At 36.4% G+C, this 13251-nt stretch overlaps 1 protein-coding gene across 3 annotated transcripts; it reads right to left on the reverse strand.

Moving 5' to 3' along the window:
* Window positions 1-346: 346 nt before the first annotated feature.
* Window positions 347-9225, reverse strand: LOC131644583 (lipid phosphate phosphatase gamma). 3 transcript variants are annotated; one of them, XM_058915129.1, is made up of 2 exons: window positions 8329-9223; window positions 347-594 (listed from the first exon to the last, which is right to left on the reverse strand). In XM_058915129.1, exon 1 carries the CDS (start codon window positions 9026-9028, stop codon window positions 8336-8338), a length of 693 nt encoding a protein of 230 aa, XP_058771112.1. In that variant the 5' UTR covers window positions 9029-9223; the 3' UTR covers window positions 347-594; window positions 8329-8335. The 3 variants fall into 3 exon arrangements, with proteins under 3 accessions (XP_058771112.1, XP_058771113.1, XP_058771114.1); XM_058915130.1 differs by lacking the exon at window positions 347-594 and adding an exon at window positions 6546-6562 and having other exon boundaries at window positions 8329-9225; XM_058915131.1 differs by lacking the exon at window positions 347-594 and adding an exon at window positions 6871-7198 and having other exon boundaries at window positions 8329-9225.
* Window positions 9226-13251: the final 4026 nt, after the last annotated feature.

The raw sequence follows: 13251 nt of genomic DNA on the forward strand, positions 1-13251 counted from the left end.
GAATATATCTTTTCTTTTCTTTCGGACTAGCCAAAATAGTCTCCAAATCTCTCACATCTTCTGGAATATTTCTAAAATACCTTTCATATTTTAAAATTGTTTAAATTAGAAATACATATTATACAAATTCAAAATTTTAAAATCAAATATATATATATATATATATATATATATATATATATATATATATATATATATATATATATATATATATATCAACTTCATAATTTACTATGTAGCTATAATTTTATATAAAGCTTGCAGCTGGGGGAATTTATTCCCTTAGTTGTCTGTACTTTGTATTTGAATTATCTTCATATCAGCTCAAACAGAAAACAAGATAAAATATTCAAATGTCTATCTATAATCTATAGCACGTAATAACATTCTGCTGTTACATCATTTCAGTTTCAATTTCATAGGCATCATTACAAGCCTAAAATATCAGTGTGTTTAGCTGCTCTCTTCACAGGTGCCATTTGTAACCTAAGCAAGCTGGCTTCTATAGCAGAACCCTCCGATTAAGAAGTATATTAATAATGCTGTCATAAGTACCTGTAAAACAAATCCTGAAAGAAACTCGAAGAAATCTACCTGGAAAATTGAAGAAAAAGAGCACAATCAGTTAAAACAAACCATACCAAATCATTGGTAAACGTTTATAGTTCAAATCCTTCTGCCTTCTGCATAAGATAAAAACTCAAACTCTCAATTCAAAGAAAATCTTGAATTTAAATGACGAGATTCAAGGCATAAATTCCCTATGTAGTTTGGCAAAGAGCGAAACAATCTTATAAGACAAGACACAAATTTCCTATTTTGTGTCTTTCTGAAATGTATTTAGTCATGCTTAATAGTTTAATTCACATATCACCTATTTTGTTCCATCATTTAAACCAATCCTCTGTCAAGATCAATAATCCAATATACAAAATAGAAGGGCTTATAGTTGCATGACATCACTATCAAGGCCATCTTAATATAGCCTCGCATACCAGTAGAACGTGCATTGCTACATACATATACACCAAACAATCATGGAGCACACCAGAAATACTCCACACATATACTTTCATGTTCAGAAATAAAATGGTCATTGCAGACATCACACATCAACACATGTATCAATTCAACACTTAAAGTTTTATTAAAAAAAGGAAATATGGATCTATTGGCCACTTAAATGTTTAATTTGAAGCTACTATTTTCATTCTTGATTCAAAAGATATCAAGATGTATTAAAATAAAAACTCATATTGTTCTTATGTAATTCCAAAAATAAAGTCATATAAACATGAAATATCTCATATATATGATAGGTCCCAATTGGTCTAGGAATAACAATCACAACACAGAATTCAAAAGAAAGAAAAGTATACTGTATTATTTAGGAATAAGATTAGAGATCAAACGGGATCTAACCATGCATACAATATACTGTGAAAACGATAAAGAAATACTGGAAATTAAATTAGGGTAAGCATTTCGAGCTGCTACGCACTCCTATGCCAAGACTGCAATCTGAATAATCCCCCTTCACTGCCATTGATTTGTTCCTTATAAAGTGGTAGTCATATCTGCTGCATTTAATTAGTATCTGCTGCATTTACTTAGTATCTGCTGCATTTAATCCTCCTGATCTTGTGCTTCTCTCCCTTTATTTTTGCGCTTTCTGGTATAAACTATACCGTATTTATCAATTCCCCCTCCTTCAAGACTCTCTTTGACCTCAAAGAGAAAGTCAGGGAACTCTTGTCTCATCTTTTCCACCAATTCCCATGAATTTTCAAATTCTGGTAGTCCTTGCCACTTCACTAAGACTTCTAACTCCCCCTTCTCATTGACTCTAGTGTCCCTTGCTTCCTCAGGGCCTGGTTCCAATTGCCAACTCTCATTCATGCAAGTCGGTAAGGGTTGAGTTTCTACATTTGCTGAGACTGCTTTCTTTAACAGGGATGCATGGAATACTGGATGTACTCTACTGTCTTCAGGTAGTTTGAGTTTGTAAGCCACAACCCCTACTCTTTCCATTATCTCATAGGGTCCATAATATCTAGGACTTAGCTTTTGGTTGAACCTCTTGGCCAACTTTTGCAACTTATAAGGTTGTATTTTTAAATAAACCTTATCTCCTACCTGATAATCCACCTCTCTTCTATGCTTGTTGGCTTGTACCCTCATTTGGTCTTGTGCTTTCAGCAGTTGCTCTCTCATTTCCCTGATCATTTCATTCCTTTCAGCAGTTAGTTTGTTGACTTCTTCTACTGCAGAAAGATGTGCATCTCCTCTAACTAACACTGGTGGGCTTCTCCCATATAAGGCTTCAAAAGGAGTGGATTTAAGAGAGGCATGGTAATTAGTATTATACCAAAATTCTGCCCAAGATAACCATTTAGGCCACATTTTAGGCTGCCTCCCTGTCAAGCACCGTAAGTACGTCTCCAAGCATCTATTCACTACCTCGGTCTGTCCATCAGTCTGGGGATGATATGCACTACTGTACTTCAACTTTGTACCAGCCTGTTTGAACAACTCTGTCCAAAACGAACTCAGAAAAACTTTGTCCCTGTCAGAAACTATTGAACTAGGAAATCCATGCAGTCTGACTATTTCTTTGATAAATAGTTCTGCTATATCTTTGGCTGTGTAAGGATGCTTCACAGGCAAGAAATGAGCATATTTAGTCAACCTATCCACCACTACCATAATAGTATCTATTCCTTGAACTTTGGGTAATCCACCAATAAAATCCATGGATATATCACTCCACAATTGAGTGGGTATAGGTAATGGTTGTAGAAGACCACCAGGACTCAAAGTTTGGTATTTATTCCTTTGAGCAAACTTCACAAGATTCAACATAGGACTTGATACATTTCCTCATTCCTTCCCAATACACCAAGCCTGCAATTTTCTTGTAAGTCCTTAGATAGCCCGAATGTCCTCCGGTGGCCGTATCATGAAACTCGTGTAGGATCCAAGCAATCCTGGGTGATTGTTTTGGAATCACTATCCTTCCTTCATGAAACAGTTTACCACCTCTCAGTTGATAACCGGGATGACTCATTGAGTTACTCACTAAATCTTGAATAAGATTTTTCAATTTTTCATCTCCTTGTATCTCTTCTTCTAATCCTTCCCAAGCTTCACATTGTACCATAGCAATAGTGGCATATTGCATCTGTCTTGAGAGGGCATCAGCAGCATTATTTTCCCTCCCTGGTTTGTACTTCACCTCGAAGTCAAAACCAATCAGCTTTGCTATCCATTTCTGTTGATCTTCACCCATCAATTTTTGTTCAGTGATGTGTTTTAGGCTCTTTTGATCAGTGTGAACTTGAAATTTTCTTCCCAACAGATATGGTCTCCATTTTTGTACAGCTATTACTATGGCCATAAGTTCCCTCTCATACACAGACTTGCTTTGGGCCCTAGCAGATAAAGTCTTGCTCATGTATGCTATTGGTTTTCCTTCCTGCATCAATACTGCACCTATTCCATGGCCAGAAGCATCCGTTTCTAACACGAAATCTCTCTTAAAATCTGGCATAGCTAGGACTGGTATAGTGGTCATTGCCCTCTTTAAGATTTCAAAGGCCTGTTGTGGTTCTTCACCCCATTTAAAATTATCTTTCTTCAGTAACTGTGTTAATGGCCAAGCTATTTTGCTATAGTTCTTGACAAACTTCCTGTAGTAACCAGTTAAGCCCAAAAATCCCCTCAACCCTTTTAAATCCTTAGGAATCGGCCACTTTAACATGTCTTCTATTTTCTTAGGATCGGCTGATACTCCCCCACCAGAAATAATGTGGCCCAAGTACTCAATCTCTGCCTGGCCAAATGAACATTTTTTTTTGTTCGCAAACAGTTTGTGGCTTTGAAGAGTTTGCAGAATTTTTGTTAAATGCAATACATGTTCAGCCTTGTTGGTGCTATAAATGAGAATATCATCAAAAAAGACTAATACAAATTTTCTCAAATAAGGTCTTAACACCTCATTCATCAACGCTTGGAATGTAGAGGGAGCATTGCTCAAGCCAAAAGGCATGACTAAGTATTCATAGTGGCCCTCATGGGTCCTGAAAGCAGTTTTGGCTATATCAGATTCTTTCATTCTAATCTGGTGATAACCAGATTTTAAGTCCAATTTAGAAAATATGGTGGCACCACCTAATTCATCTAATAACTCTTCAATCACAGGTATAGGAAATTTATTAGCCACAGTTACCTTGTTTAAAGCTCTGTAGTCAGTACAGAACCTCCAGCCTCCATCTTTCTTTTTGACTAACAGAATAGGACTTGCGAAAGGGCTTGTACTGTGCCTGATAATTCCAGCCTGCATCATTTCTTTTACCATCTTCTCTATTTCATTTTTCTGGTAAAATGGATATCTGTATGGTCTTAGGTTAGGGATAACTGCATCTAGTTGTAATACAATGGCATGATCATGTTCCCTACGTGGTGGCAACCCAATAGGCATGTTGAACACATCTTCAAATCTTGCAACTACTTCTTCCCAGTCAGAAGTAATTCCATGATTTATCTTGTCTTTCAACTCTCCTTCTACTTCTTGCACATAGAATCCCATCCCTTCTTTAGAAATAGCCTTTAACATGGTTCTCCAATTTACTTGGCTATTACACATGGATGGATCTCCTTGAATAATATGCTTGTTCCCTTGCACTTCCCACTTCAAGCATAAGTTGCCGAAATTTGCTTTTATGTTGCCTAGACTTGCCAACCAGTCCATGCCCAACACCATCTCTGAACCACTAAGTTCCATGATAAAAAAATGCTGTTGGAACTTAACATCTTGGATGTTGAATTCCAACTCTTCACATACCCCTTGATTCTTCACCTTCTCTCCATTTCCCACCTCAATGACATAAGTAGGTGTCTCAGTTACTGTTAAACTGAGCTCAGTCACCAATTTAGAAGCTATGAAATTACTTGTAGCTCCTGAATCTATCAATGTCAACACCCTTCTACCTCCTATGTCAGCCCACACCTTAAAAGACTTATTGGAAGTGAATCCCTCTTTACTCTGCAAGGACAGTTGTAAAGTCTTTAACTCCTCTACTATTTCAACCTCCTCTTTCTGCTCTGTCCCCCAGTCCTCTCCGTCCTCCTCTTCACTACTTGCTTCACATAATTTCAGTTGCATGTGCTTGAACTTGCACACATGTTCCTTGTTCCATTTATCCCCACACTTGAAACACAATCCCTTCTTACTCCTTTCCTCCAGTTCTGCCGGGTTAAGTCTTCTTCCTTTTGATCTATCAATAGTCACTGAACCACTCTTCTCATTCTCCTTCTTAAGCCCACTGTACTCACCAGGGTCCTTGAACCTCGTGTTACCTCCCTTATCCCTCCAACCACTTCCTCTCTTCCAAACCACTTCATTTTTTCTTCGATGAGTAAAGCCCTGTCCATTAATTCAGCTAAGTCATGGCTCTCATATAATTTTAGCTCTGCTTGAATTTCCTCCTTCAAGCCATTTAAAAGAATTGATTCCAACATCACCCTTTCCTCCCTACGTATAGGTGCTACAAGTCCTTCAAACTTGTCCCTGTACTCCATCACAGTACCCTTCTGCCTCAAACTCAACAGTGGTCCCAATGGGTTCTGCAATAACCCAGGTTGGAATCTTCTAAGGACTGCTATTTTGAACTCTTCCCACGTTCTTAATGGTGTTTGCTCCTCCCACCATTGAAACCAGTTCAAAGCCTTTTCTTCTAACGCCAAAACCACCGTATCCACCTTGTCCTGCACACGTATTTCATTCAACTTGAAATAACGTTCCACTCGTACTAACCACCCATACGCATCCTCCCCTTTGAAAATTGGAACCTCCAATCGTCTCCTACCTCCTCCAAAAATCAAACTGTGACCACCGTTGTTACGTGTATCACGACGTCGTGATCCTGATGAAACAGCGCTCTGATCGCTCCACTCGTCTTCCACGTTGTTACGATTACGCCTTTGACGACGACGAGGCTGCGTTTCGACAATAAGTTGACGAACCTGATCCAACGAGATCTGGGGACGTGAGTGTATTTCTACCATCATCTGTTGCATTTGTTCCATCGTTGCTTCCATCACGCTCGTTCTTTGTTCTACGAGTTCTATTCTATTATCCATAATGCTTCGTGTCGTCACGACCATTAACTGATGAAGATCTAACCAAGGCTCTAGATACCAATTGATAGGTCCCAATTGGTCTAGGAATAACAATCACAACACAGAATTCAAAAGAAAGAAAAGTATACTGTATTATTTAGGAATAAGATTAGAGATCAAACGGGATCTAACCATGCATACAATATACTGTGAAAACGATAAAGAAATACTGGAAATTAAATTAGGGTAAGCATTTCGAGCTGCTACGCACTCCTATGCCAAGACTGCAATCTGAATAATCCCCCTTCACTGCCATTGATTTGTTCCTTATAAAGTGGTAGTCATATCTGCTGCATTTAATTAGTATCTGCTGCATTTACTTAGTATCTGTTGCATTTAATCCTCCTGATCCCGTGCTTCTCTCCCTTTATTTTTGCGCTTTCTGGTATAAACTATACCGTATTTATCAATATATTTCAAAATCATATGACTGAACTATGTATGCAGGACAAAACTTGAGCTTATAAAAAGCTTGCTAAAAACGTTAACGAAAGACCAAGTAATATAGATATACTCTTTGTGAGTAGATTGGCATTTACTTTTCTTTAGGGTCAGGGAGAGGAAATTTATGCTAAACATCGTCCCGAATTAACTACTTTATGTTCTATTACATTAAAATAATTAAGAGTAGTTTGCATAGAAGACAATAGAAAAGAAAGGAAGTAGACTCAAAATAACAACATATCATAATGAAAATAAATCGGGTATCTTTATTAGCACAAGAATGTACGTACACTGCACATGTTATTTAAGCTCAAGAATTGCATGTGGTCTTCAGAGTGGGTACATAGAAAGGAACAATTTAACATTGAAGTAAGAATAGCTAGTAACTAACTACTATCATCAGCCTAGATTTACCCCTACCCCCTTTTCTCCAATTGAACACTATCCTAATCTAAGAAACAATTACATACCACTAGCAGAACTCCAAACCCAGAAACATGTATACCCTACTCTCTATGTTAGGCGTTTCAGTCTGATGAACAACCTATCATAGTGTCATAGATGTGATGACAAGCTGCAGATTTCAAATAGTAAGGCAAATATTCAAAAAGAAGACGATAAGAATGGGTAATGAAGTGTCACAATATATTATTGAGAAGTGAGAACCAAGCCACCACATGGCATTCTTATTTTCTACCATGCAATTTATCCCAAATGCTTTAACTAGTATTCAGAAAATTCAATATCACAAATATAAATCAGAAACATGCTCGGTAAATTTCATCACTCGAGTTAGTTCTTGACAAAGGAGCGCATTATAAACTATGATGTCAGCATCACAAAATTAAATTGGAAGTAGGATTTTAATTTGTAACCAAATAACCTAGAGCCTCAGTTAACCAGATTTCTTGGCTTTACTCTAATATGTTAACATTTGGTTTACTCAGTTTACAGATCACATTACACTAGAATAACGCGGTACACGGCAGTTTTTTATACCTCGAAAAATCACTTAGCCAAAGTAAAAAATGAAAGCACAGTGGCAATCACTTCCTCTACCATGCGTATTTCACAAAATTAAAACTAGCTCCAATTAAAATAAAAGTGTTTACAAGATCAAAGAATCCTGTCATGTCAATAAGTACAAACTAATCAGAATCAGAATGTCGACCATATAAGGACCGGGAAAATGGGAAACAAGATAAACTCTGCTTCGAGGCATAGATACCTCTTATGAATATAATAAGAGAAGGAATATAACCAATTTCTTCATTCATTAGTTCTCTTGCAAAAGGAAATACAGGTTTACGTAGGCATTCAGGGAATATCCTCCACTCAATGCTACATAGCCGAATTAAGAACAAACGACTACAATTCTAACAAACTACCTAACAGACTAAATTCCTTGCCACCTCACAACTTTCAAGAAGTCTGATCGATTCAAATGCCAAGTCACGAGTCCTTATAGAACTAAATCTTTCAAGAATCATAATGATCCACTTTTATTTCTTCACCAAATTAACACCTCTAAAATACAAAGAATAACATTAACACCAAAAACACTTTTGAGTCATAATATTTGTAAATCCAAGTCTACAATATCCCCAATCCTATTAACTTGCATCACAAACAACATCAACAACAAAGCACAAAAGTCAATGAAAATAAGCATATGAAAAATGGAATTGATTCCAATTAACATACCCATTAATTAATCAGACTTGGATCCAGATTCAGATTCAGATTCGGAGATGATCCTTTTTCTAAAAGCTCTAGCTTGATCATACTCAAACTTCAACACATTAGGAATATGCGAAGTATCCTTAACATAAAACCACCTCCCAAAAGCACTTTCTTCAATAACAGGATAAAACGGGTACAAAAGCTTATTCACAACCCAAAACCAAACCGCCCCAAGCAAAACCCCCAATCCAGTCCCAGCAAAAACCTGAGCAACAGTATGATACCCCAAATAAACCCTAGAATACATAGTCAAAAAAGCCAGACCCCAAGTAAGTAAATTAAGCCCAACATTCTTCGAGAACCCAACTCCTTTACACCCCAACAGAGTCAAATAAGTCGCAAAGAAGAACATGTACTGGCAATGACTCGACGGCCAGCCGTGCGAATCGCACGATTCGAGAAGCACGCAGGTCTCGGGGCGAGCTTGCTGGACGGTGGTTTTGATGAACTCGTTGATGAACTGTGAAACGATTAGGCCGAGGAAGAAGAAGATGCCTTGAAGCTCGCGGCGGAAGATGAAGTGGGAGATGAAACCGCCGAAGCTGATGAAGACGGGGACGAGGGATATCCAGGCGAGGAAATGGCCTAGTTTGTCGCCGCGTTCGTAGCGGATGTGGGTTAGGGTTATGGCCTTTAGGGGGGACGGGATCGTTGTTGTCATTGTCGGAGTTGAGATCGGAGCTCCGGTGATCGGAGAATTTGGGTGAAGGGTGAGTTATTGATGAGTTTTGGTTTTTGAGGAAATGGATTATGGATGATTAAAGTGAATAAAGTGTGTTTTATATGTGTGATTTGTGTTTGGATTAAAAACTAAAACATGATGTAAGACTCGTGTTGCACGAGTGTATTTGTGGTCTTAAAATGTGGATGCAACGGGGTGTGCTGCTGCATTTGTTTTAGGTTAAGTTGGTCTACACGTTTGAGACATGGTATTCTATTATTGTATTTGGATGTTTCGAGGAAAACAGATTTTATTTTAAAAATTGATTTAAATTTAAAAATAATTTGTAATATTTAAATTTAAATTTAGTTTTATAGTAGTATTTATTATTAATTTATTTTAATTAGAATCAATTTTATATATTTAAACTATTTAAAGGTAATTTTTATCGTGGCACATTTTTAATTAAAATTAACTTTGAGTCAAATAGAGAAGAGATAGCTAAGGTTATTAGGTTTGTTAGGGTTTTCAAACTTTTAAAAAAAATGGTTTTTCAAATTCTAAGAAGACGTTGCATGGTTACTATTAGGGGATTTAAGTTTGGCCGAATTTGGGGCGTCAATGTTTCGTTCAATTTTAAATAAGTGTCATTGTAATTATGAGATTTTTTTCGTGTTTGGTGTGAGAGTCTTTCGGGTTTTATTATTTAGAAAATGTGTCTCGTTAGATCGGGTGTATGGGTTTTGTATATAAAGTATGTTTAACATTGATTCCTAAGTAATGTGAGACTATTTTAATTAGTTATGAATACTTGCCTTGCCTCCAATCGAGGTTAAGGGGCACGGTGTAAACTTCAAGTTTCCACAAACTACACTGTTATTCTGGATCAAAATAAGAATTATGTGTAAATTGAGATGATGGACTCCTGATACGATGTAGTAAGTCTCTGGTGTGATTGAACGCTGAGTGGACCTACAAGGTTAGCAATATAACACTCAAGTAAGTGATTCGGTCCAAAAGGGATAGAGTAAAGTATGAAAAATGTGTGTCCTTTAAGGCTTTGTTTGAGAGTTTGGAGGGGAAGGGAGAGGAGAGCTTTGGAAAATTGAAGGATTTGACGACAAGAATAGAAGGATTTAGGTGGGGATTTTCGGGAATTTATGTTTATTCAAAAATCAAAAACTTCCTAATTTGAGAAACTAAAAAAATTGTATTATAGGAGGGTTTTTGAGGGCTTAGGCAAATTGTTCAAGTATAATTTATGTTGTTATAGTATTCTAAAAATTAAAAATATGTAAATGATAAACACTCTTATTAGTTTAAATAAAATTATTTTTCAAAAAATGTTAAAGATTTCCTTACATATTTTTAAAAAATCGTTTTTCGAAACCCTTCTTTCCCCTCCCCTACAAACTCCCAAAAAAGCTTAAGTCTTATGCATGTGGGTATGATATATTTGGGTTGACTATTTATTGGGCCCTGTTTCTAAATGATAAATGGGCTTTCTTTATTGAGATTTTGACAAATTTCCCTCAAGACTTGTCGTGAGGTGGTTAATAAAAAGTCTTTCGGGATTTGTGTCGATCTCGTAATGTTCTCTTGGTCTCTTTGTTATTATTATCATATTTGTTTACATTCACGTTCTTACTCTAATAGTGAAAAATTTCTACTCAACAATGATGTCCTACGTCAATCATTTAACCACCCATCTCCCTCATAATATCATCACAAAGATCACCAAAAAGAGTATTAGCTTCAACCCCAACATGGAAATGTATTATAACACATACTCACAATATTGCTCTTGGATTTGGAAACTTTGCCTCCTATAAAAGATAAAGTTCATGTTTTGACTCGCTTGTCACAACAATGTTCTACTCTCACTCTCTCTCTCTCTCTCTCTCTCTCTCTCTCTCTCTCTCTCTCTCTCTCTCTCTCTCTGCTTCATCACCGTAACATGATCACCTCGACTTTGAGCTCTCAATACAACCTAGAAGATGAGTAATTCTTTTATGGTGTTCAAAACTTCTAGAAACTTTTGGCTGAATATTAGATTTTTAAATACAAAACTTTCTCAGTTCATGATGGCAACATTTGGATTAGAAATGGAAGCTCTAACAACTGTAAATACATGTTCAAAGAAAAAGATTGTCTTAGAAAAAAAACAAAGTATTTCAATTCAAAAAATTTCTTCCTTTTCTTCTCCTTCTTATGGAAATTCTCGAAAACCTATAAAGAGAGAAAAATGCAACCTCTTAAAAAGTAAAATTGATGACTTACATAACACACTTGATAAGTTTACCAAAGAGGGAGATAATTTGAATCACGTTCTATATAATGAAAGAGCAACCTATAGTAAAATCGGTATAGATTATGAACCAAATAACAACGCTAAGAGTTTTAGTAACATTTGTCATGCTAATAGGACCTCTAGATGGAGTACATCTAGATGTAACTATTGTGGTTTAAATGTCCATGTTGCTTTATTCGGCTTTATTAGAAAAATTCATGAAAGTAAAAATGATTATTCTCCATATCACTTCTATAAATAATATCATGAAAACAAAATGAGTAATATGCGGGTTTTGATAAGTTCTAAAAACACCTAAAATACGCAAGCACTTATTGATTTAAATTACAACTCATCGCTTAAAAACCCCTAATTTAACATAAAAAGAAGATAAAACACCTGTGTGAACATTTTAGCTATGTTATTCATGGATGCACGTGAAAACGACCGAAAATAGGACAAATTAGAGAAAATATTCAGCATATGTCTTGCTAAGCAAATTCAAGGTGAATATGGGGTTTGCTCGCAAGCAAAAATAAGGCAGTAAAATCCACTTGGATGAGGTGACATAACTTAATGGAAAAGAAAGTAAGCGCAATAAGCGAGATCAAACCTCGCTTAGCAGAAAAGGTAGATCATCACATATAAATAGGGTTTAGTCTTTTCATTTGAGATAACTTGGTGTAAATTGTTGAGTGAAAAACATGTAATTCAAATGTTGTAACCGGTTAACACGTGGGTGTCACCGGTTATAGCTTGGGGAAAAGCACTTATGGAAGGAGAAAAGGCAATTTTGATTTGGCGTTAACCAGTTACGAATTTTTGTTAAACGGCTACACCTGATTGTTATTTTTGAGTTTGTATCAGCTGTAACCAGTCAACAGTTTGTGTTAACTAGCTGTAGGTTTGGGTTTTTTACTTTTTATGGTTTTTCAGTTGTGTGTTTTAGGTCTCATTTTGTAACACTTATACAAATTTCTTGGAGGCATGCTCATCAATATTAATGTAAATCATCATTCTCAACCTCAATTATCTCTCTCTTTAGTTCTCCCCTCTCTCACCACCTATTTCTCCACATACTCCATAGTTTACCAATTGTGTGATTATATGTTCCAATATTTGGCATCAAGAGTTTGGTTCTGATCCACAAACATCTAGTGTGCAACATGAATCATGTCTCCAATAATAAAGTCTCCACAAACCTACCAACCCTTGATGCGAAGAATTACGACAAATGGTGCAAGGAAATGAATGTGTTGTTTGGCTACTAAGATGTTCTTGAAGTGATAAAGAAATGGGGTGAATCCCCTTATCGGAGGTGCAACGAAAACGAGTAAGGCATAAGGAATAAAAGAAGAAAGACTTTAAAGGTTTGTTCTTGATCCATCATTAGATGAATAATGACAACTTTAAAAAGGTTGGTTATTGGGAATCGTCGAAGCATGCGTGGGAAATCTTGGAAAAGGCATATGTTGGAGCTGATAAAGAAAATGTGGTGAGGTTACAAACTCACAAACGTCAGCTTGAATTGATTCAAATGGAGGAAAATAAGACAATCAACGCTTACGTGACGCGAATGACTGGATTAGTGAACCAAATCAAGGCGAGTGGATAAAATATTTATGAACGGAATGTTGTGCTGAAGATCTTGAGTTCATTGACGGTAAGATTTGATAACATTTTGATGGTGATAGAGGAATCAAAGGATCTTGCAAAATTGAGAAAAGAGGAGCTTCAAAGCTCTCTTGAGGCTCATGAGCAAATTATGGAGAAGAGAAATAACAACAAAGAAAAGACAGAGATTGATTTACAAGTTTGATTCAATGAGAAGAACAAGAAGTCGACAGGAAAATGCGACATCAATATATTTTGTAGACTGTCTCTTTCTCCATCAATTTTTACACCATAATCATGTTCTACCACCACCAGGTTG

The sequence above is a fragment of the Vicia villosa genome, linkage group LG1 (genome assembly GCF_029867415.1).
Source record: "Vicia villosa cultivar HV-30 ecotype Madison, WI linkage group LG1, Vvil1.0, whole genome shotgun sequence".
In the NCBI taxonomy this organism is placed as follows: Eukaryota; Viridiplantae; Streptophyta; class Magnoliopsida; order Fabales; family Fabaceae; genus Vicia; species Vicia villosa.